A 26,424-nucleotide genomic window follows, 5' to 3' on the forward strand; every position below is an offset into this window, starting at 1 on the left:
TTAAAAAACAAAACAAAATAAACCCAATTGCTAATGTGTACCCAGTGCTTACTGTGTGCCAGGCACTTTATGCTGACAATGACCATTCAAGGTAGGTTTGATTTCATCACAGCTAAGACATCTCTGGTTGCAAGACGGTACTGTCCCACTACTTTACATGATACTAAGAAAAGGGCATCTCACTCCCACGTAAAACTAAGCCACCAAATGGCTCCACCCCCTCTGTAACGGTAAGGATGAAAGAGAGGAGCCGTGGAGAAAAAGATAGGAATAAACCTTGTATATCCCAATCCCACTCCTTGTGGAGGGAGGGAAAATGAATTCCCCTGAGAATTTGTACCACAAGCTGGCACTCATTCACTGCAGTCTGAATTCACACCAATGGTACAATAAAATAAAATAAAATAAAATAAAATAAAACAAATTCTACCCCTCAAGAAGAGAACTAATAATCAAAAATGTCGCGTCACATTCACAATGATTCATAAAACTCAACTGACTGAAAGATGTTCTCTGAGTGCAGAGATATTAAAATGTAATAAAAAATGTTTTAGAACCTATAAAATAAAATATTGTTATCCCCATTTTTCCCATGACAAAATGGAGAGGCAGGGAAGTTAACCAGTTCTGTGCCTGAGATGACTGAGGCCTGCTTTTCCCCATGATGCAAATCACGATGGAAGAACAGATAAGGGCGATGGCACTCCCTCCCTCAAGGAGCATGCTTGTTCATTGCTAAGACAATATAAATATAGCAACGGTTTTTAAAATGGTGATGGAATAAGTAAGACCAGAAAGAACTACTACTAAATCATGTACTGTATGTCCCAGGTATGAGGTGTGACAAAGACATAATTAAATCAATTGTATGCGGCTTATGAACATTAACATTATTTCATAGTTAACCTTATATGTCAGAATTCATATTAGATGTGTCACCTGTAGATCAAATAAAAATTCTAATAAAAAAATGTGCCCAGAAGGTGTCCCTGCCACCCTCAACAAGGCAAACCTACGAAGTACCCCTAACTCCAATAAAGAAGGCTTAGGGACAGCAACAAATGGATCAATCAGGAAAATGCCCTTCATCTGAATTTTAAACATCATCTATAATAATAAAAGCATAATATGTTAATTAGACCATACGTCCTTCTGGATGACCTTCTGGACAAAGCCAGGGGGCTACGAGGGAAGCCCAGGTCCTGGGTGCCAGAGGGAAGCCAGTGCCAGCAGCCGGGGGAAGGAAGGCCTACTCTTACACAAATTTCGTGCATCAGGCCTCTAGTACCTTATCATAGTAGCTGCTTGAGTGCATAGTTCTTACCTATTTATACACAGTACTCAGACATTTTATATGTAAAATGTGTAATAGTAGATATGCCTAAAGTGTAATACCAGGATGATAAAATTTATCAACGAGCAATGGAAGCATGAGTCCTCTGCACTTTTCCTGCTCAAATGACAGTGACATACTAAACAGAAATTGTTGGTTGCTTTTAATAAAAAGAAAGAAAGTGAGAAAAAAAGAATTTGTGAAACTACAAAAATAGTGGGTGTATTAGGGGGAAGCACATTCCTACATCAGAGAATGTAAAAAGCTCAATAACAATAAAATAGTAGTAGTAATAATAATAATGTATATCCACAGCTAGAATAAATGAACAAAGTGTTATAAATTACTTGGATGAAAAGAACACCAGCACTAAAAGATGTGAAAATTATGGGAATTTAAGCAAGTCTGTTGAACCAAGAAGATGAAATCAGTAGACCTTAAAATCTAGAAGTCTTGATAACAATAAAAACTATTGTATCTTTTTTCCCACGTTTATTTTTTATACTGGAAAGTTTTAAATGTATAGAAAAGTGAAGAGAATAGTCTAATGATCATCTATCCCCACCACCAGATTTGACAGATGGTAACATTTTGCTATCTTCATTCACCTATTATTTTTGACATCAAGAGCCACTTGTAGGAAGTCCTTCTAGAGTAGGCATCACGTATATGTGTATTTAATATTTGCTTCCTCAAGTCTTGTGAGTAACCCCAAGTGCTTGTGACATGTGATAATTCTAATTTTCTAATTTTTCTTAGACACAAATTTCAATTGCACATGTTATAAAGTCCTTGATCTCTAGAGTGAGCCAAGCAACAGCTATATTTCTCTGTCACCACATAATCTGGGGTTTTTTGCTCATGGTCATATGCACAGAAACACCTAAGATGTTCTTATGTGAAACAGATTTTAAAAAGGTTCCTAACAGAAGTTCAGGAGCCTGTACTAGGAGTAGAAGTGAAGAGAGTACTAGGTGTACCAGTTAATAATGCAGATTTTGTAATCAAAGAAAACCTGGTAATTTCAAGAGAAACATCAAAAGTGCTTTATTCAAAGTAATGTCCATCGCTAGCTACACATTTCCCCCATCTTTCAGGTAATTTGTGGATACCATCCCAATAGAACTTTTCTTGTTTTGAGGCAAACCATTCAGAGACCAGATTTTCTACTTTTTCGTACGTTTTGAAGTGCTGCTTAGAAAGTGCCTGTGCCATTGATCGGAACAAGTGGTAATCTGAAGGAGCAAGGTCTGGTGAATACGGCGGATGGGTTAATACTTCCCAGGCAACATCTTTTAACGTGTCTTTAACTGGTTTTGAAGTGTGTGATGGTGCGTTATCATGAAGCAAAATTACTTTGCCGTGTATTCTGGCACATTCTGGTCGTTTCATGATCAAAGCGTGGTTCAAATTGATTATTTGTTGTCAGTAGAGATCAGTATTAACAGTTTCACCTGGTTTTAGAAGCTCATAATACCTAGTAAAGTTTAAATCATAATTCTCTTTGTAAACAACAAGAAGTTGTTAAAATCCATCATCTTTGTATGGAGTCAATTAAAGAACTGCTTCTGAGAAGTCTTCCTATCCTCTTTCATGGTGCTTCCTGATGGATGATGGATTCCCACATGGCAGTAAGAACTGCACCTGTCCAGGACTCTCAACCCACTTTTCCCTCACCACCCACATGAAATTCCTACCCCAAAAAGATTGGTCACCCAGGCTATATGGCCAATGGTGCCATGTATGTGGAGGATTTGACTATCTCTTCAAAGCTTAAAATGGAGAATGCTGAACACGTGTGTCAGACACGAATGTAAATTATTTCAAGAGCATATAAATTTAGAGAATACCTTGAGGAGGCAGCAAAATGAGGTGGGGGGGGAATACAACTTATAATGTCAAAGAGTGCTGGATTCAAATTCAGCCGCATCACTTACACTTGTAGAAATGCTCAAGTTCAGTTTCCTAGTCCTGTTGTGAATACAGAATGAAAGTATATGGAAACGCCTACAATGAAAGGCCAGGGTTCTCAAGACGGTGGATATCTTTAAAACCACAACTGCCCCAGGTTCTCAACAAACACTGGCTTCCTTGATTTCCCCTCTCTATCTAAAGAAAGGACAGAGGGTTCCCTCTCATTTTCATACTGTCTTGTTTAATTCACAAATGAGGTCATCTTTATGATAATGCATTATATTTAAATGTGGGGTAAAATAATATAGCTTTAATCCATTATAGACATGTATTAGGGAAATAGATCTTTTAAATAATTTTTCTGCATTATAAGGTTTCCCCATATACACATATTAAGTTATTTTTAAATGTGGTAATTTTTAAGCTACACTTTTAAAAGCATACTTACTAGATCATAGTTATAGAGAGGTTGACATACTTTTTCCAGAGTGTACAAATATCTGACATTATCTTTTGATTCATTTGCTGTATCTGTGATTCTTGCATCCAAGTCACGCCAATTCTAAGAAAAAAAAATGTATAAGAATTCTATGACACATCCAAATATATGAGTATGCTAAAGTTTAATCAAGAAATTCAATATATATACTGAAGTAGTAGATAAAGGTGGTTGATATATCTTTTTATTATATTATTTAAGACTTAAAGTTATAAATATTTTAAATGCACTAAACTGAAGATTCATTCCATTGGTAATTAATATCCTGTCTGTAGGCTTAAACTGGATCTGCTTCAACTTGGAATGACTTGTCTAGGTTAGCTATGTACATTATTCTGATTATTCAAGTATGGGTCAAGTTATGAAAACAGAACATTATTCCAAGAAAATATTCCTTATCAGAAAAGTGAGCTTCAAATCCAGCAAGACTGTCCAGAGATGCTCGGGACCATGGTGGATTGCTTCCATCAACATATATAACAACTGATTAATAGCAATAGTAATAAAGAACTCCTAGAATCTGTATAAAATAACTTCTGAATTTTTTAAATTGAGGAAAAATATAAACAGTTAATTCACAAGAGAAGAAATGTAAATAGCCAATAAACTTTAAAAAATGACAACTTCACTATTAATAAGAAAAGGCAAATACAACAAGCCATTTCCACATGTCAGTTTGGAGAAAAAAAATTTAACTGTTAATAAGTATTGACAAAGTTGCCGAGTATACAACCTAGGGAAATACTTGCATGTATGCATATGGAAGTTTTAACTGCAGCAATGTTTGTTAACACATAAAAAGAAACCATTTTCCTCAAAAACTTAAATACAGAGTTAGCATCTGACCCAGAAATTCTACTCCTACATCATATCTCCATGCAAAAACCTGAACAAGAATGTTCACAGTAGTATTGTTCACAATAGCCAAAAGTGGAAACCCAAATGTCTATAAAGTGATAAAATGTGCTATCATTTGCAATGGAATATTATTCAGCTGCTAAAAGGAATGACGTGCTGATACATGCTACAACATGGATAAATCTTGGAAATATTATCTTAAGTGAAAGAAGCCAATTAAGATTATTCCATTTATATAAAACTAGAGGCCCGGTGCACAGATTCGTGCATCAGTGGGGTCACTTGGCCAGGCCTCAGGAATCGGGCCGAAACCAGCTCTCCGACATCCCCCGAGGGGTCCCAGATTGCGAGAGGGCACAGGCCAGGCTGAGCAACCCCACTGGTGCACGATTGGGGCCAGGGATGACGAGGGAGGTTGCACCCGGGGAGGGACCGCAGGAGGGCTCCAGGGCATGTCCAGCCTGTCTTGCTCAGTCCCGATCAGCCAGACCCCGGCAGCAAGCTAACCTACCAGTCGGAGCATCTGTCCCCTGGTGGTCAGTGGACGTCATAGCGAGCAGTTGAGCGGCCTTAGCATATCATGAACATATTACACTTTGATGGGTTGAATGGCCAATTGGACAACCGGACACTTAGCATATTATGCTTTTATTATATAGAATGTCCATAATAGGCAAATAGAGGTAAAAAGTAGACTGGTAGTTACTTAGCCCGGGGGGGGGGGGGGGGGGGGGGGCGGGGGGGGGGGGATGGGGCAGGGGAGAGATGGGTGAAAATGGGAGGTGGCAGCTAAAGTGTACAGGGTTTCTATTTGAGGTGATGAAATGATGAAAATATTCTAATATTGATTATGGTTATGGGTGCATAACTATGTGAATATACTAAAAACCAGTGAATTGTACTCTTTAAATAGGAGAAATAAATAGTATGTGAATTGACATATTAAGGCTACATATTAATTCCTCCCAGTGACACCAACAACAATCAAGGCTCACCTACAGTTAACACTGTTGGGAAAAAAAGAAAGAAAACTGTCTTTCCTATTTATCTATAAACTAGAGGCCCAGTGCATGAAATTCGTGCATGGGTAGGGTTCCTAGCAGCTGCTGGCTGCTGGCTGCCGGCTGGGGCCTCCCTTCCCTGGCTGCCGGCTGCTGGCCAGGGCCTTTCTTTGTTCCCCACCACCCCCTGGTGGTCAGCGCATATCATAACAAGCAATTGAACTCCCGGTCGGTCGAACTCCCGAGGGGACACTTTGCATATTAGGCTTTTATATATATAAACTAGAGGCCCAGTGCACAAAATTCATGCATGGGGAGGAGGGTCCCTCAGCCCGGCCTACACCCTCTCCAATCCGGGACTCCTTGGGAGATGTCCAACTGCCTCTCGCAATCCAGGACCACTGGCCCCTAACCACTTGCCTGCCTGCCTGCCTGCCTGATCGCTCCTAACCCCTCTGATTGCCTGCCTGATTGCCCCTAACCACCTCTGCCTGCCTGATCATCCCTAACCACCTCTGCCTGCCTGCCTGCCTGATTGCCCCTAACTGCTCCCCTACCAGTCTGATCGTCCCCAACTGCTCCCCTGCTGGCCTGATCACCCCTAACCACCTCTATGTCGCCCCACATCCAGGACCCACGATTCCCTCCTCCAGCCAGTCGCAGGCACTCAGGACCCAGGCCAGCTTCGCCCGGGCCGCAGCCACAAGCACCCGGGACCACAGGGTGGGCACTTGTCCCTCTTCCAGGCCGCAGGCACTGGCACCCAGGACCACAGGGCAGGCAGCCTGTCCCTCTTCCAGGCCACAGGCGCAGGCACACCTGCTGGTACCTGGGACCTTGGGGCAGGCAGCTTGTCCCTCTCCTGGGCCGCAGCCCCAGCCACTGGCACCTGGGACCACAGGGCATGCGATTTGTCCCTCTCCCGGGCCACAGCCTGGCTGGTCCCCATTCCTCTCTCGCAAGTTCACTTGTGCCTGGCTGGTATTCCTCTCTCCCCAGTTGTTGAGTGTCTGCGCCGTTACGGTGTGATGGCATGAGGGTGTGACAACCATTTGCATATTAGCTCTTTATTATATAGGATAGGAAAATTATTAGATAAAACCTACTGTATTAACATTCTGGGAAACTACACAGCTCAGTCTGACCAGCATAACTCTCTAAGACACCATATTGGGGAGGAAAGGAAGATGGTGGCCTAGGTAAATACAGTACTCATGGCCTTCCACAACCACTTCAAAATTACAACTAAAATACAGAGTAACCATCATTCAGAACTGCCTGAAATCTGGCTGAATGAAAGTCCTACAACTAGAGAACTAAAGAAGAAAGAACATTGAGACTGGTATGAGGGGTGTAGGGGCAAAACAGACTGGTCTGACACCCACGTGTGGCATTTTTTTAATTGGGATGGATATCTTGGCAGCAAAGGCCTCCCATGAGGAGCAAGGAGTACCAGCCCCACACCAGGCCCCCAGCCCAGGGTTCCAGAGCTGGGAAGAGAAGTCCCCATAACTTCAGGCTGTAAAAAATCAGCAGTGATGTGGCTGAGTGACAAGGAGACTACTGGAGACCAAGATTACTATTAAAGGGCCGGTGCACAGACTTACTCAGACTTGCTCCCCCTGAGCTCCAGAGCTGGGACAGTGGCTTGGAGGGACCCAGGGACATATGGAGAGGAACTGGATTGTCTGACATCAGGACAAGAATTCAGGAGTGGCTTTCTCCAAGAAAAAGGATCTTGAAGGGGTCATTGTTCCTATGCTGAGACCTCGCCCATCACAGAGCTGACTGGTAGTTGCCATATCTGAGTCTCCATCAACCTGACTCACGCTGTTCACTCCTCCCTGATGATTCCCTAAGACCCTGCCCTACCCAAGTTATAGTCCCACCCAAGCTGTTAGCAGCAGTTTTTCCATATGAATGGCCTATCCTGGCCCCGGCTTCACTCTTTCCTAAAATCTCTCAAACAAGCAGCAGCTTGGGTTAGCATGCCCCAAATCTATCAATAAAAGGCCCAAGGCCCAGCCTTAGCACCAGCCCACCTTGCTTCACAGCTGGGCCTCACCTGGGCACTTCCAAGCCCAACAAAAGTAGCAGCCACCTGCAAATCATTCTGTAGCTCCTATTGGGAGGCCCCAGACCCAGTGCACCTGGTGGACAGCTTCAGACCACCCCAGATTACAACTCTACACACCCATGAGTGTCACATTTAAGAGGCAGACTCAGTAAGCACCAAAGCCCCACTGAAGCAACTCCTGCTCCATAGGGGTGTCTCCTGCACAGCAGCTCTTCTGCTGTAGTCACAGCTAGTACTCACAGCCAATAGGCCTGGGGGTCAATTCCTCCCAGTGATGCCAACAGCAATCAAGGCTCACCTACAACAAGACAATGCACACAGCCCACACAGGGGCGCACTTAGAGTGCCCAGATCAGGTGACTGGGGAGGCTGAGCCACTGGGCCCTACAGGACACCTACTTCACAAGCCCACTCTACCAATTCCAGGAGACATAGCAGCTCTACCTAATACATAGAAACAAACACAGGGAAGTAGCCAAAAGAAACATATCACAAATTAAAGAATAGAAGAGGCCCCCTGAAAAAGAACTAAATAAAGTGGAAGCAAGCAAACTACTAGATACAGAATTCAAAACAATGGTTATAAGAATGCTCAAAGATCTTAATGAGAGCTTCAATGGGTTTAGTGAGACTCTCGAGGATCTTAGAATACCAAAGACATGAAAAAGGACCAGTCAGAAATTAAGCATAATTAACTGAATTAAAGAATAATTTACTCTTTATTTCAGGGAATCAACAGCAGAGTCAAAGATGCTGAGAATCAAATCAGTGATTTGGAATATGAAGAAGCAAAAACACCCAATCAGAAGAACAAAAAGAATCCAAAAATATGAAGATAATGTTAGGAGCCTCTGGGACAACTTCAAGCATACCAACATTCTCATCATGGGGGTGCCAGAAGGAGAAGAGACAGATCAAGATATTGAAAACCTATTTGAAGAAATAATGATAGAAAACTTCCCCTACTTGGTGAAAGAAATAGAGTCCCAAACAAGATGAACCCAAAAAGGCCCATACCAAGACACATCATAATTAAAATGCAAAGGGTTATAAACAAAGAGAGAATCTTAAAAGCAACAAAAGAAAAGCAGTTAGTTACCTACAAGGAGCGCCCATACAACTATCATCTGGTTTCTCAACAGAAACTATGCAGGCCAGAAGGGAGTGGCAAGAAATATTCAAAGTGATGAAAAGCAAGGACCTACAACCAAAATTACTCTACCCAGCAAAACTATCATTTAAAATTGAAAGTCAGATGATGAGATTCACAGATAAGAAAAAGCTAAAGGAGTTCATCACCACCAAACCAGTATTACTAGTACATGAAATGTTGAAGGGTATTCTTTTTTTAAATATAGTTTTATTGATTTCAGAGAGGAAGGGAGAAGGATAGAGAAATAGAAACATTGATGAGAAACATCATCGATCATGTACCTCCTGCATGCCCCCTACTTGGGATTGAGCCCGCAATCCAAGCATGTGCCCTGACCAGGAATCAAACTGTGACCTCCTGGTTCATGGGTTGACATTCAACCACTAGGTCTCACGAGGGAGGAGGAGGAGAAAAAATATTAAAAATATGAACAATAAAATGGTACTAAATACATATCTATCAACAAATGAATGTAAAAATCAAAATAAATGAACAAGAAATGCAATGAACAAAATAAACTGATGAATAAAACAGAACCACAGGCATGGAAACATGGAACAGACTGAGAAATCTCAGAGGTAAGTGGGGACCAGGGGGCGGGAAGAAATTAACCAAAGAACTTATGTGCATATATGCATTACCTATGGACACAGACAATAGGGTGGTGAAGGCCTGGGGCAGGGTAGGAATTGGGTGCAGGAGGGCAGTGGGGAGAAAAAGGGGGACATCTGTAATACCCTCAACAATAAAAATTTTAAAAAATATGATATGCTATTGGGAGAAGAGGCAATTGAAGAATAATACATTATGACACTATGTTATAAAAAACAGAAACACAAAATTATGTAATTTTATATGTAGGTAGTATACTCATCCTATATAATAAAAGCTTAATATGCTAAGTGTACGGTCATCTGGTCGGCCATTCAACCAATCAAAGCATAATATGCTAATGATATGCTAAGGCCGCTCAACCGCTCACTATGATGTGCACTGACCACCAGGGGTCAGACAGTCAATCTGTCGACCAGTCGCTATGACGTGCACTGACCACCAGGGGCAGAGGCTCCGACTTGTAGGTTAGCCTGCTGCTGGGGTCTAGCTGATTGGGACTGAGCAAGACGGGTCAGACACGCCCTGGAGCCCTCCCGCGTCCCTCCCCAGCCCTGATTGTGCACCAGTAGGATCACTCGGCCTAGCCTGTGCCCTCTCACAATCCGGGACCCCTCAGGGGATGTCGAAGAACTGGTTTCGGCCCGATCCCGCAGGCCAAGCCAAGGGACCCCACTGGAGCATGAATTCATGCACCGGGCCCCTAGTATATAAATATCACAGAATAAGCCAGTCAGAGAAAGACAAGTATCACATGTTCTCACTCATATGTGGAATCTAATGAACAAAATAAATTGATGAACAAAATAGATCTAGAGACATAGAAGCATGCAAAAGTCTCATGTATTTCAGAAGGAGGGAGAGGGAGACAGGCGGAGGCAGGGGGAGGAAGATTAACCAAAGAGCTTATATGCATAGCCCATGGACAAACAATAGTGCTGTGAAAGCCTGGGGAGGGGGTGGGAGCAGGTTGGAGAGAGTCAATGGGGGAAAGAACGGGACATCTATAATACTTTCAACAATAAAGATTTTTAAAAACCAACAAATAAAAAATTGTGGTTATCTCTCTGTACTTATCATTCAGGAACAGGTCTTAAGGGGTGGGAAGGTGTGTGATTAAGAGAGACTTGTTTTAATTCAAACATAGACAACAGTATGGTGGTTATCATAGGTGAAAGGGGGTCAGGGAGGATGAAGTGTATAAAGGGGGTCAAATATATGGGGAAGGAAGGTGACTAGACTTTTGGTGGTAACCACACAATGCAATATCCTGATGATGCATTATAGAATTGTATACTTGAAACTTTATAATGTTATTACCCAATGTTACCCCAATAAATTTAATTTTTAAAAAGAGATACTTGTTTTATCTGCAATGTTTAAATCTCTTACAAAAAATTATGTATTATTTATAATAATAAAAGCATAATATGCTAATTAAACTGGACAGCTGAACGACCTTCTGCATGTCCTTCTGGATGAAGCCGCAGCGGTGGGGGCCGAGGCAGAGGTGGTTAGGGGCAATCAGGCAGGCAGTCAAGCAGTTAAGGACAATCAGGAAGGCAGAGTGGTTAGGGATGATCAGGCCAGCAGGCGAGTAATTAGGGGAGATCAGGCAGGCAGGCGAGTGGTTAGGGGCAATCAGGCAGGCAGGAGAGCAGTTAGGAGCCAGCAGTCCCAGATTGTGAGAAGGATGTCTGAGGGGTCCCAGATTGCAAGAGGGTACAGGCTGGGCTGAGGGACCTCCCCCGCTATCCCCATGTACGAATTTCATGCACTGGGCCTCTAGTTTGCTATAAAGACATATTTTTATATTTTTTTTATTTTTAAAAGTATTTTTATATTGATTTCAGAGAGAAAGGGAGCGGGAGAAAGAGATAGAAACATCAATGATGAGAGAGAATCATTAATTAGCTGCCTCCTGCACGCCCCCTACTGGGGATCAATCCACAACCCAGGCATGTGCCCTTGACCAGAATCAAACCCTGGATCCTGCAGTCTGCAGACCGATGCTCTATCCACTGAGCCAAACCGGCTAGGGCTAAATATATAATTTTTTAAGGAAGAGTAAAGAAAAAGAAAAGGAACTGGAAAGAATCAAGCTAAACTGTTAATAAAGATAACCTCTAGGAAAACGTGAAATGTATGAAGAAAAGGCATTTTTGCTTTTGACTTCTCATGTAGTTCTTGACCTCAACAAGCCTCTGTTGATTTACAACTTCAAAAAAAATTTTTTTTAATAGCAATCATTTTATAGTAGTATTGTTTAAATGGGTGTGCAAAATATTGAGGACTAAATCTTCATTTCTATCCTTCATTTCCTTCTTCTGGAAATAACTTATTATATGAGAAAGCCTTACTCAAAGATGAATACTTCTGCATACATGATGTTCATATATGATGCAAAGAAGCAGTTCAAGAAGAATAATTTTCTAGTTGGCTGTTCTGAAGTATATCAAACTTTAAAATACAGGCCTTTTACCTTTAACAGTTTGGAGTGTGCAACATTAAGCACATTTATGACAGCCTTACAACTCGGCCCTTTAATCTGTTCAATGATGTAATTGAATTTGGCTGACATGCGCTTCCAGTGCTCCAGTTCAGTGAGTGGGCCTGAGTCATCAGCTTCTTTTCTCATTTGCTCACTCTCAATAAGTACCTGCAATCAAAAATATTCACAGAATAGAGAAATGTTACTTTCTTTTAAAAGTTCGTTACTTTCATCTTTTCAAAGGAAGATAAAAGTATAAATGACATTCAACATTGAAGAATGTTTAAAACTGCTAGCAAACTAAGAACAGATGGGAACTTCTTTAAAATGATAAATAGTGCCTAGCTACCAAAAATCTACAGCAAACATACTTAAGAGTGAAATTTTAGAAAATATAATTCTAAAACCAAGGACAAGACAACTTTGCCACTATCACCACCCACTTCCATTCAACCTGGTAATGGAGAGGCCAAAACAAGATAAGTAAACAAAAGAATTACTATAAAAATTGGGAATGAAAAAACAAAAATGGAATCATCACAGCTGACATGGTTGATCACATTCTAAAAATTCAAGAATATCTAAAGACAAACTTGTATAATTAATAAAAGTAAGGTTGCCGGATTATATATATATAAATATTAGTAGCATTTCCTTATAAATCATATAACAATTTAAAAATGTAAATATAAACATATAGCATTTACTTGCTATAATAAATAATAACAATGATATCAAGAGATTAACAAAAGATGTATATTATCTTTTTGGAGAAAATTAGAAAACTTACTTCCAACACACAAATATATGACCTACAGAAATGGAGAGATTGTAACATGTTCATGAATGGAAAAATCCAGGCATATAAAGATGGCATTTTTCTCTAAATTAATGTATACATTCAATGAAGTTTCAATCAAAATTTCAAAAGGGTTTTTGATGATACTTGATAAACTAGCCTTAAAATTCTGGCTTGAAAGAATTAACCAGAAGTACTCAAGACAATTTTGAAGAAAAATACAGAAAGGGACTTGCCATACCAAATACTGATTTAGTAAAAAGCTACAGAAATAAAAGCAGCATGGTATAAGTACAAAAAAACAAATAAGTAGACCAGCGGGAGAGAAAAGGGGTCCCAGAAACTTGATATGTTACAGAGTTGACATTACAAATTTGTTAATGGCCTTATTAAATAAACAGCTCTGGGGCAAATTGGCTGACGATATGAAAAATACAAAATTAGATTCCTACCTCACATCACACACACACACACACACACACACACACACACACACACACACACAATTCCAGATGCTAAATGTTAAGAGAAAATGGTAAAACTCTTAAAGAAGATATAGAACATAGGGGTAAAACTATGAAGAAAACCATGAAACTGAATATCATCATTGTCAAGAAAACGGTTACCGCTGGGGGAAGAAAGGGGAATTGAAATTGGGAAGAGGAATACTAGGGGATTGCAAGGTGCTGTGCAGTGTTCCATTTCTTAACTTGTGCAAAGCTTATACAGGTGTTAATTTTGCAATAGCTTGTTTATTTTATTGTACTTATTCTGGTGTATTTCACCATTTAAAATAAATAATGTAGAAGAATATCTTCATAACACTGGAATAGAAATGGGTTTATGATACCAGATGAAAATGCAGGACACAAGATGAACCAAGAAAGGATTAACATCCAGAAAATACTATTTAAACTCCAACAATTCAGTAAGATATCATCAAACAATCTGAAATATAACTACATAAAAGATATGAAGAAGCCATTCAACAAAGAGGAAACCTAAAGAGCCATTAAACATACTCAACCTCAACTGTATTCAGGGTAATGCAAAATAAATCAAGATACCATTTCACACCCAATATATTGGCAACCATTAAAAATCTGACAATCCCAAGTGTGATGAAAATCTGAAGAAAGGGGAACTCTCATATGCTTCTGTACAAAATATTATAGTTAATATTTTATAGTTACTATAACCACTATTTGGAGGGCTTTGCAATACCCAATAAATTATCCATACATTACTGCTCTCAGCAGTTCCACTGGGAAATTTATTTTTAAATCCTCACCCAAGGACATATTCCCACCAATTTATTTATTCATTTATTTATTTAGAGAAAGGGGAGGGGGAGGGAGATAACACTGATGTTAGAAACATTGATTGGAGGCCTCCCATAATGCCCAACCAGGGATCCAACCAGCAGCCCAGATATGTGCCCTGACTGGGAATCGAACTCCCCACCCTTCAGTGAACAGGACAATACTCCAACCAAATGAGCTACACTGACCAGGGCTCCACTGGGAAATTCTTGAACAAAGGAGACCTGAACAAAGATATTCATTAAATATGTATTTTTATTGTTTGCAATCGCAAAAAAAAGTAGAAATAACTATCTTTCTGAGGGAATCAATAAATAAACGTCTCTACCTTCTTAAACAGAGGTTAGTAGACATAATTTAAATGTCTCTTAGATGTCTGAACATCTGTATAATAAACTGATTTTTTTTCACAGAGGAATATCCTACAGTGAATGAATTAAAGTTACTTGTACCAACATGAATGAAAGCATGTTGAGGGGGAAAAAAACCTGTAAAAGGATCCTTAATAGTATTATACTGTTTATGTAAATATTTTAAACACAAATACATTATATATATACTAGAGGCCCGATGCACGAAATTCGTGCAAGAGTAGGCCTTCCTTCCCCTGGTTGCTGGCACTGGTTTGCTTCTGGCACCCGGGGCCCGGGATTCCATCAGGCCACTGGCAGGCACCTGGGACCCAGGCTCCCTTGCAGCCCCGACTTCATCCGGAAGGACAACCAGTCTAAATAGCATATTACGCTTTTATTATTATAGATACATATAAAATTTATATCTGTGATATAAAGCTTATAAATTTGTAAATACAATAAAAGTGTCAAACTTTCAAGAGAATGGGAGGAGTCAAAAACATCAGGATAGTGGTAACACAGAGGGAGGGAGAAGAAAGGGTTAGAGGCTTTAATGAAAATAAAAAAGATCTGAAGCAAATATAGCAAACTAGAGGCCTGGTGCATGAAAATTTGTGCACTCAGGGGGTCCCTCAGCCCAGCCTGTGCCCTCTCACAGTCCAGGACCCCTCAGGGGATGTCCAACTGACAGCTTAGGCCTGCTCTCCGGAGGATCAGGCCTAAGCTGGTAGTCAGACATCCCTCTGGCAGCCCAGGAGCCCTCAGGTGATGTCCAACTAATGGCTTAGGCCCGCTCCCCAGGGGAGCAGGCCTAAGCCATTAGTCAGATATCTTTAGCACTGCCACAGAGGCAGGAGAGGCTCCCGCCACCACTGCTGTGCTGGCCAGCCATGAGCTGGCTTTTGGCTGAGCAGCACTCCCCCTGTGGAAGCACTGACCACCAGGGGGTAGCTCCTGCATTGAGCGTGTACCCCCTGGTGGTCAGTGCATGTCATAGCAACTGGTCATTCCTGATCATTCCATCATTAGGGTCAATTTGCATATTACCCTTTTATTATATAGGACTAGAGGCCCAGTGCACAAAAATTTGTGCACTCAGGGGAGGGGGGCGTCCCTCAGCCCGGCCTGTGCCCTCTCACAGTCTGGGACCCCTCAGGGGATGACCACCTGCTGGCTCAGGCCCGCTCCCTGGGGGATTGGGCCTAAGCTGGCAGTCAGACATCCCTCTGGCAGCCCGGCAGTCCACGGGGGATGTCCACTTGCCATCGGGGAGCAGCTCTAAGCTGCAGTCGGACATCCTTAGCGCTGCTGAGGAGGCGGGAGAGGCTCCCACCACCACCACTGTACTGGTAGCCATCAGCCTGGCTTGTGGCTGAGCAGAGCTCCCCCTGTGGCAGCACACTAACCACCAGGGGGAAGCTCCTGCATTGAGCATCTGGCCCCTGGTAGTCAGTGTGTGTCATAGTGACCAGTCATTCCCAGTCATTCTGCTGTTAGGGTCAATATGCATATTACCCTTTTATTATATAGGATAGAGGCCTGGTGCACGGGTGGGGGCCAGCTGGTTTGCCCTGAAGGGTGTCCCGGATCAGGGTGGGGGTCCCGCTTGGGTGCCTGGCCAGCCTCGGTGAGGGGCTGATGGGTGTTTGCAGGCTGGTCACACTCCCTTCAGGGTGGGGGTCCCCACTGGGGTGCCTGGCCAGCCTGGGTGAGGGGCTGATGGCTGTTTGCAGCTGGTCACACCCCCTTCAGGGTGGGGGTCCCCAATGGGGTGCCTGGCCAGCCTGGGTGAGGGGCTGATGGCTGTTTGCAGGCTGGTCAAGCCCTCCCCAGTGGGGACCCTTACCCCATGGAGGTTTGGCCAGCCTGGGTAAGGGGCTGATGGCTGTTTTCAGGGTGGCCACACCCCCTTTAGGGTGGGGGGTCCCCACTGGGGTGCCTAGCCAGTCTGGGTGAGGGACTGAGGGCTGTTTTCAGGCTGGCCAAGCCTCTCCGGCGACGGAAGCTCTCAGCCTCTCCTTTTTTCCTTTTTATTCTGGGATTTATTTACCTTCTATAATTGAAACTTTGTAGCCTGGAGTGGAGCTCAGAGCCAGCTGCAGCAGCTGGGAAGCTTGGCTTCCTCCATCGCTGGAGCAACCAAGCCTCCTGCTTGCTCCAGCTCCGTGGCTGCCAGTCGCCATCTTGGTTGGGTTAATTTGCATATAGTCACTCTGATTGGGCGTGGCTTTAAGGTATAGCGAAGGTACGGTCAATTTGCATGTTTATCTTTTATTAGTGTAGGTGGTATCTGTTTAATCTCAGTTACAGAGATGTGTGTTATATTAATGCTCATAACTTTTTTTAAAAAATATATATTTTATTGATTTTTTACAGAGAGGAAGGGAGAGAGATAGAGAGTTAGAAACATCGATGAGAGAGAAACATCAAGATCAGCTGCCTCCTGCACATCTGGGAGATGTGCCCGCAACCCAGGTACATGCCCCTGACCGGAATCGAACCTGGGACCCTTCAGTCCGCAGGCCGACGCCCTATCCACTGAGCCAAACCAGTTTCGGCGATGCTCATAACTTTTAATGCTCATAACTTTTAATGCTCATAACTTTTCCTAACTTAAATTGTGATGGAATTTTTTAAGGATACAAATGAGGCAAAATACATAGTTGATTTTTCAAACGTATTGAAGTTCTATTTTTAATCCAGAAAATGCTTATAATTTTAACCATGGTTTATGGCACTCTTCCTAACCTAATTACAAGCTTTTCTACCTCCTTAAATGGAGGACAGTAGACATAATTTAAGCTTTTTTAAATGGCTAAAAGCTTATATAATTTGAATAACTGAATTAAAGAATGAAAATGACCCTTAAAATTAACTTTTAAATTTTAAATCAAATGACCCTTTTGATGTTTAATTCCTGTTACATTATTCATAGGTGATAACCCAGCCTCAAATTGAATATTTCCAGTGATTCAGTACATTCCATTTCCATCTTTCTCCTTATAACCATCACTCTCTCTGGCTTACTTCTGCCATACACGTTTAATCTCCCATTAAATCCCTTCAAATAGTTGAAAATACCATGTCACTCCTACGCTCCCTTTTTCCCAGGTCAAACATCTCCATGTACTTTCCTTGAATAACATTGTTCAGATCCTTGGCCTATTTTTCTCTGAACTGCCCATTTCTTAATAACTTATAAGATGTCTTTATATATTATGGATACTCTTTGTTATACATGCTGATAACATTATCTCCCAGAAAGTCCCTTATCTTTTAACTTTATGGTGGTTTTTGACATATGGAAGTTACTAATTTCTTTTTAATGTAGCCAAACCTGTCTTTTTTTTTTTTCTTTCATGGCTTCTGGGTTTTGTATCTTACTTAAGAAAATATTACTATAGTCTTATGTTCTGCTTCATTTATGGCCTTTTTTTTTTTTCCTTTTTCATTTCTGGTTTTTGTTTTGTTTTTCACATTACTGTTCTTAAGACTGGCTTCTCTAACACAATATGTTTTTGAGATTCATGTTTTATGTTCTTTTATCACTTTTAGCTTTCATATTTATGTCTATGATCCATCTTGAATTAATTTTTGTGTATGACAAGAGGTCGAGGTTTATTTTTGATTTTTTTTTTTTTTTTTTTACAGATCTCTCCATTTCCTGCATTTATTCTGCTTAATTGAAGGCCATTTGTTACAATTGCCCAACTTGATTTTCTTATTTCAGGTTGCTAAGTCTCCTATGTCAAACTATTTTCTTGCCCTGACCGGTTTGGCTCAGTGGATAGAGTGTCGGCCTGTGGATTGACGGGTCCCGGGTTTGATTCCAGTCAAGGGCATGTACCTGGGTTGCAGGCACATCCCCAGTGGGAGGTGTGCAGGAGGCAGTTGATCGATGTTTCTCTCTAATCGATGTTTCTGACTCTCTCTCCCTCTCCCTTCCTCTCTGTAAAAAATCAATAAAATGTATTTTAAAAAAACTATTTTATTGTCCTTGCTCATTTTTGTGAAAGAAAATCTGTATTGATTGATTATAATAATTGGAGAGGATCTCCTTGGCCATTGTGTGGGACAGAGCTTGATTTCCACAACGGGTTACAACTACCCCTTCCTCCAGTGGCAGAGTAGGTGGCTGCAGGAGTTTTCTGCTGGGCAGTTATGCACTTCAATTACCCAGTGACACAAAGAAACAAATTCTGTGGCCAGCATTCCAGGCCGTGGCAGAGTTTCCAAAGCCCTCCAATTTTTTTCACTGCAATTGCACCTTCCTTCTGCCAACATAGTTCTATAAGTAATATCGGAAATGCTCTTGTCTAACTCTTGTGAGGTCAAGATTTTTCTCCCCCAGTCCTCACCTAACTGAAGACTTTCTTTTCCACTGTCCTGTGCTCATGAGCTAGAGATCTGCAAGCTGGCTCCTAGAGTCCTCTTTCAGTTGGGGGCAATTACATGATTTTTAGTCATGTTTATAAGTTGGCACCTCTCAGGATGTTGACATATACCCCATTCCTAACATTGCTTTTGTTACTGCCAGAGAAAACTTACATGTCCAGAGTAGTACTGGTATGAATGAGCCTAGTCTGGACATCTTTGTCAGCCCAAACAATTTCATTGATCAACCAATAGGTATTTATTTAGTGCCCAGCACTGTAGCTATAGTCTCTTCCTTGTGTTCTTTTCCTCTCTCTCTCTCTCTCTCTCTCTCTCTCTCTCTCTCTCCTGAAGAATATAAACAATATATAAAGTATTAGAGATACATGTTGACTACTCCTGATTCTTCATTATTTGATTCTCAACCCATACTGTTATAGTTTCCTATAGTTTCACTAAAATTGATTTTAAGTGGTCCATAGAGAACAATGAATTTTGCACTGGAGTCAAGAATAGGCTGAGTTTCGTAACAGAATCTGGAAGATTCCTCTTCCCTTTCCTTTGAGAGATAAACTGCAGTGCCTAGAACACAGATGTGATTATGACTCAGACCTGATGAGATTACTTGAGTTAGCTCACCTGTTCGATCTGTTTGTACCATATCATCAGCACATCCTCTAGCTGACGAACAGTTTCTGAATTACTGGCTGCGACTGTCACTTCTTCAAAGGTTTGCAGTTTGGAAAACTCAAAGTTGTCTATATTCTTTAACTTAACTGTTCCCTCAATACTTATTCTAGCACCTAACAGGAAAAAAATATTGAGAAGAGGTGTTTAATGTCAATGTGTTAAATATCACTGTGTGGTTTCAAGGTGTCATTACTAAAAAGTGAGAGACCTAATACTTCATAGAAATATAATTCTAATTGATCATTAGATTGTGAATTGATGGTTTGTTAATAAAATTGGGCTTTGACAATATGAAATAGTGTAATTATATATTTAAAGGAGAGTTTATAATAAAGTATATATTTTTCAATATAGTGGAATTTTTCACAAATAATATAGGAAGAGAATCCTCCTGCTGTAATGGAAAACAAAATGACAACTTATCTTACTCCTGCAAAAATCCTGGGAAAGAAAGGTGCTAATGATTTGATACCTTACCTCTCTGATAATTACCTTAATATCTTCTTTTGAAATGGAATTTTTTTATCTCTTGCTTATTTTTAATAACATATAGTTAATTTTCTCATTTTTAGTAATGTGTTAGGTAAGAAATGTTATACTTACCATCTAAAAATGAAAGGTATCTGTTGATTGTCTCAGTGAAAACGTGTTTTTCTGACTCTCCCTGCTTGGATTGGTTTAAAGCACCCCAATTATTTGTTGCAAGGATAGCTGGTAGAAATATCTTCGCCAACATATTCCTGATCCCATGTAGGAGTCCTTTTGAGGCATCCAGAAGAGTAAACAGCACTTCCTGAAAGGGCAGTGTTCGAAAGTGTTTACATGCTGATCCCAATAAAGAACTGAACATCATCACCTATTTTACATTACAATAAGCATAGACAATAGGTCTTATAAACTATTAGGAAAGCTTAAGTGGTTGTGAATATTAGAGTTCTAAAATCATCAAACTTATTTTCTGCCCTCATTTTACCATTTACATGCCTGTTCAGCAAGTAAAACTTCCCCTGGTGCTTTAATTTCCACAGAGGGACGGAGATGTGGCCCGGAGCCTGTGCAATGCGAGGGAAATGAAACTGGGCCTCCTGCATAAACAAAGTTTTCAGTTGAAAGTTGCCCGGTCTCTGAAAAGGGGATCAGACACACTGTGCCAGTCCAGGGAAAAAGCAACAAAACTAGCCCTCTGCTCAGAGTTTTGTATGGCAAAACATTGGTCAAAGGGTACAAACTTTGTTATCAGTAAGCTTGGGAATCTACCATGGGGCATGGTGATTATAGTTAACAATACCGCATTATATACTTGAAAGCTGCTCAGAGGGTACATCTTAAGCATCATTCATCATTACCAAAAAATTGGTAATTATGTGAGGTGAAGGAGATGTTGGTAATGCTACCACGGTAATCATTTCTCAATATAAAGTGCATTAGAGCCCTAGCCAGTTTGGCTCAGTGGATAGAGCGTCAGCCTATGGACTGAAGGGTTCCGGGCTCAATTCTCAGTCAGGGCACATGCCCGGGTAGCAGGCTCAATCCCCAGTGTGCGGCATGCAGGAGGCAGCCGATCAATGATGCTCTCTCATCAGTGATGTTTCTATCTCTCCCTCTCCCTTTCTCTCTGAAATCAATAATATGTGTGTGTGTGTATATATATATATATGTATTTAAAAAGTGCATTCGATCAACTCATTCTACACCTTAAGCTTCAACAATCTTATATGTCAATTACACCTCAATAAAGCTAGAAAAATGTTTATCTATTTTAAAACAAAATGTAAACATACCTCTTGAATATTTTTAAGATTTATGGCACTATCATTTTGACAGCGAACAAAAAATATACACTTTCCTTTGAGTTTCTCCGGGGCTGCATTGTCTATGTACAATCTCATCATTTTTGACCCTTTGGTTACTCCAGCAATAATTCGACCACATTCTGAAAACAACAGTCAAGAAGTTAGCATATGATCACATAACTGATCAAATGTGGGAAATTACTCTGCCCTTTACACTGCCGCTTCTTGCTTCACTTTATTATAAGATGTTTTTGGTGTGATTGTGGAATAAATTGTTTTTTGTCTACAAAAAGATGTCAATATTGGAATTCTCACATTGGGGCTTCCCCTGGTTCCTTTCCCCGAGTTCTGCACATCCGCTCCTTTTGGCCAGGCCTCAGGCAGGGCCTACACACAAACTGGTCCCCTATCCCACCCCCCTCTTTTGCCTACCTCATTCCAATTTCGCTTTCAAATCTCAGCTGAAACGCCACGTCTCTGGGAAGCCTCACTGACTCCCCTGAGAAGATTCAGTCGCCTATTAAATATACTCATAGCACCCAATTTATATCAAATTCTTCCTTGAACTAATTTCAATGAAAACTAATCATTTAATTATAAATCTTTCTTGGAAATTAAAAAACTATTAACAACATAATTCTGTTAGATGGCTGGTTGTAATGTGAATATGCAAAAATCAATAGTTTCTCCATTTACAATTGCCAATTTAAAATATGATAAATAAACATTGTAATTCCCCATCACAAAAACCACAAAAATGTTATGTATGCCCTGCCTGTCTTCCTGTGGGCTCAGGGGATTCGACCCATCCTGTGATTCCAGAGATACCAGTCTCAGAGCCCTGCAGTGATGAGCACGGAAAACTAGACTAAGTAAGCTCTCTGCGAGAATGTGCCTCTTGAATGGAGACACACAAAGATAAAAGTGAATCTGAGAGATGTCAATCTGGTGATGAATCCAAAAATGATGGCCCTGAAATCCATGGAAATGCCCTATTCCCGCCCTTTCCAAGGCCTGGTGGCTCAACTAATTCTAAAATTTGTGAATGCCCAAACACCTTTTTTTCTTATTTAAGTCAGAGTCTATTTCTGTTGCTTGCAGTCAAAGAACCCTGGTACAATATAAAAGCGTAAATGCTCATTCATAGAGGCTGGGATGAGAGCTACCTCTACCTTTGATAAAAGAACCTGAATTTGTCCCCTTAAGCAACGTGTACTAGTACATTCCCTGGAAAACAACTGCGTTCTCAGCCTCCCTAGGGTAGCCATGGGACACAGTTCTGGCCAAGAAGACAACTTGGGCTTTCCTGGAAAAGTGGAGGTGTGTGACTAGTGAGGCTCTTTCCCACAAGTGCCTTGAACCTGGATGTGATGCCCAGAGCTGCATGGGGCAAACATGAACACAAAGCCAACATGTTAAGAATGGCAGAATAAAAAGAATCTGTGTTCTGGTGGCATTACTGAGCATGTGAATCATTGCCGGTCACTGCCTCCCTTGTTACGAGAGACAAATAGACCCACTATTCGGATTTCTGACTTACAGCTGAACATATTCCTGGGTGGCAGATCATAATAGGGGACTGGTTTCTAAAAATCACAATGCAACTGTACTATTGGATACCGTACAACAGTTTTTTAACATAGAAAATGTCAACTGCAAAAAGCAAGTCAAAAATAAAACATATGATCACATTTTTAAATGATATAAGCATTTATATGTTAGCACATGCATATAAGAAAGACATGTAGAGAAATATTTACCAAGCTGAGAAATGCACTACTTTGTAGATCAGGGGTCCTCAAACTACGGCCCGCAGGCCGCATGCAAATACAAATATTGTATTTGTTCCTGTTTTGTTTTTTTACTTCAAAATAAGATATGTGCAGTGTGCATAGGAATTTGCTCATAGTTTTTTTTAAAACTACTAGAGGCCCGGTGCACAAAAATTTGTGCACTCAGGGCCGGGGGGGTGGGGGGGGGCGGTCCCCCAGCCCGGCCTGTGCCCTCTCACAGTCTGGGACCCCTCGGGAGATAACGACCTGCTGGCTTAGGCCTGCTCCTGGGTGGCAGAGGGCAGGCCCAATTCCTAAGTGCAGCCCCTGGTCAGGCTCAGAGCAGGGCTGATTGGGGAGTTGCGGCACCGCCCCATCATGCACAGAGCAGGGCGGATGGGGAGGTTGCGATGCCACCCTCAGTCACACTCAGGGTAGGGCCATATGGGGGGTTGGGGCACCGCCCCCTGTCACACTCAAGGCAGGGTCGATGGGGAGGTTGTGGCGCCACCCCCTGTCACGCACAGAGCAGGGCCCATCAGGGGGTTGGGGTGCTGTCCCCTGTCACTCACAGAGCAGGGCTGATCAGGGGGTTGAGGAGCTCCCCGCTGTCACTCACAGAGTAGGGCTGATAGGGGAGTTGGGACACCGCCCCCTGTCACACACAGAGCAGGGCGGATCAGGGGGTTGGGGCGCTGCACCCTGTCACACTCAAGGCAGGGCCAATGGGGAGGTTATGGCTCCACCCTGTCACACACAGAGCAAGGCCCGTGGAGGGGGGTTGGGGCGCCACCCTCTATCACCCACAGAGCAGGGCTGATCAGGGGGTTGGGGCGCTGCACCCTGTCACACTCAAGGCAGGGCCGATGGAGAGGTTATGGCTCTACCCTGTCACACACAGAGCAGGGCCCATGGGGGGTGGGGGGGTTGGTGCGCTGCACCCTGTCAAACACAGAGCTGCAGGGCAATCAGGGGATTGGGGAGCTCCCCCCTATCAGGCACAGAGCAGGGCAGATAGGGAGGTTGTGGCCCCGCCCCCTGTCACACACAGAGCCACAGGGCGATCAGGGGTTTTGGGTGCTGCCCCCTGTCACGCTGATCCCGGTGCCAGGAGGCATATTACCCTTTCACTATATAGAATAGAAGCCTGGTGCATGGGTGGGAGCTGGCTGGTTTGCCCTGAAGGGTGTCCTGGATCAGGGTGGGGGTCCCCACTGGGGTGCCTGGCCAGTCTGGGTGAGGGGCTGAGGGCTGTTTTCCGGAAGCGAGTGACTGAAGCTTCCAACCGCTCCTTGTTTTCTTTTTTTTTTTTTTTTATTCTGGGCCAGCTTTAGCTCTGAAGCCTCGCAGCTGAAAACATCGATACAATGTTGCTAAAGCCTGGCTGACTGAAAGTTGGTTTCTGGGCTTTTGTTTATTTTCTTATTTGCAACATAGTAGATAGTTGCTTAGAGTTGCAACTGAGAGGCCGGAAAGTGAGGCGGGGAACGTTGGAGTCCGTAGTCACTGCAGCAAGCAAGCCTCATGTTCGCTTCCAGCTGCCTGGCTGCCGGCCGCCATCTTGGCTGACAGTTAATTTGCATATACTCACTGATTAGCCAATGAAAAGGGTAGCGGTCGTATGCTAATTACCATGTTTCTCTTTTATTAGTGTAGATAGTCCGGCCCTCCAACCGTCTGAGGGACAGTGAACTGGCCCCTGTTTAAAAAGTGTGAGGACCCCTGTTGTAGATAGTAAAAATAATGATTAAAAATAGGTCTGTCCTTCCTTCTGACAATTCCCCTCCTGAGAATTCTTTCTAATACATTTTCCTAATCCACACTGAATTAGCGTCAATGATTTTCATCAAGGTATTGTTTAAAGGAGCAAAAAGTTATAAATAACCTAAATTCTAAAAAAAGGAGATAAGTTTTGAAAATCATAGTTACATTATCCTGAGAGAGAGAGAGAGAGAGAGAGAGAGAGAGAGGAGGTAATCCATCAAGGAGTTAGCAATGTTTATTTCCAGTGAGGGAGAATGTGGGTGATTTTTATTCTAATAGTAGACATTTTCTTATCTTTCTACAGTTTTCAGCTATTATTTTAATTTTTAATGAGTTATGAAAATATGGGCCATGCAATAATGTACTAGGGTAAGAACTGTGAGAGACGGAAAATCCACAGAACAGACCTACTCAGTACGTATGAGTTTACCTATTTTGTTGGGGAAGAAAGATATACATATATTCAACAATTAGATGAAATTAGAAGAATATAATCAGGTGCTGTGTTTTAACTGAGACAGGAGTCTGGAGAACAGGGTTGGGTGTGGCTTGGAACATTCTGGAAGGCTCTATAGAAGAGAGTGTATCACGCCACCTGGAGGAGGGGCAGGACTTGGCTGGGTGGAGAGGAGGAAGGCATTCTGAGAGTCAGCAAGGTGGAGAAAAGCTCACAGAAATGACTCTGGTATGAACAGAAAACAATGAAGGGACCAGCTTACAGAGAGCAGAAGACTCATGTCTGGAAGAACAGGAAATCAGACCAAACAGGTTACCGTGGGTCTTAGCGGATAAATGAGGGGTTGGACCCAATCCCATAACTAGCAGCACAAGGAAAGAATGACTTGGCAGAAGTAAGTAGTGTGAACCTCAGAGGAGGAGTCTGGTAACAGAGACACTGGTTTTCAATCTGGAAGACTAGGGCAGGCATGAAGTACAGGCCAGCGTCAAGGCAGCAGCGTTTAAAGCAAAAAGGGACCAATAGGAGGGACACACTGAAGATGAAATCCACAGGGTCTGGAAGGTGAGGAGTCTAAGGCCAAAAGGATGGCCTATGCACCTCGTTATTAAGACAAAGGTTTAACTACCTGATAAACTGTTCATTATTTTAAGAATAACGAGAACAGTAGGGAAAGCCAGATATTCCAGCTGGCCGCTGCAGCAGACAGATGTGACCAGGACCACAGGGAGCGGCTGCTGAGCTCTTGGGTGGTTTTGTGACTATTTCTAGTCATCTGAGAACATGTGTACAAAATGGCTCCACCTGTTTCAGGGAAAATCCAATTAAATTCTAGAGAAAATTTGTATCCCCCAGGAGAGGTCAGTGATTTCTATGAAGATGTTTTCTCCTTAAGTCATTCTAGTGGCCCAGATGGAGTGACTCCGTCGGTTGAGCATCACACCGAAAGGTTGTTGGTTCAATTCCCAGTCAGGGCACACATCTGGGATTCAATCAGTAGGTTCAATCTCTAGTTTGGGTACATATGGTAGGCAACCAATAGATGTTTCTCTCTCACATCGATGGTTCTTTCCCTCTTTCCCTCTTTCCCTCCCTTCCTTTCTAAAAATCAATAAATGTATCCTCTAGTGGGGATTAAATAAACAAACAAACAAGCAAAACA

The 26,424-nt window shown here is 42.1% G+C and overlaps 1 protein-coding gene across 1 annotated transcript in view; it reads right to left on the reverse strand.

The window, feature by feature from the left end:
* The window catches only part of DNAH8 (dynein axonemal heavy chain 8), a 274,964-nt gene extending 253,581 nt beyond the window's left edge, over positions 1-21,383 (reverse strand). The window contains exons 1-5 of the mRNA XM_070418643.1: positions 21,258-21,383; positions 20,080-20,269; positions 19,426-19,589; positions 11,930-12,106; positions 3,696-3,809 (exon numbers count right to left, since the gene is read on the reverse strand). Coding sequence (XP_070274744.1) covers positions 3,696-3,809; positions 11,930-12,106; positions 19,426-19,589; positions 20,080-20,269; positions 21,258-21,368 — 756 coding nt within the window. The 5' untranslated portion in view covers positions 21,369-21,383. The remainder of the gene's footprint in view (positions 1-3,695; positions 3,810-11,929; positions 12,107-19,425; positions 19,590-20,079; positions 20,270-21,257) is intronic.
* Between the last annotated feature and the right edge of the window lie 5,041 nt (positions 21,384-26,424).

The sequence above is a fragment of the Myotis yumanensis genome, unplaced genomic scaffold (assembly GCF_028538775.1).
Source record: "Myotis yumanensis isolate MYYU_CA2020_CCGP unplaced genomic scaffold, mMyoYum1.0.hap1 SCAF_6, whole genome shotgun sequence".
NCBI lineage: Eukaryota > Metazoa > Chordata > Mammalia > Chiroptera > Vespertilionidae > Myotis > Myotis yumanensis.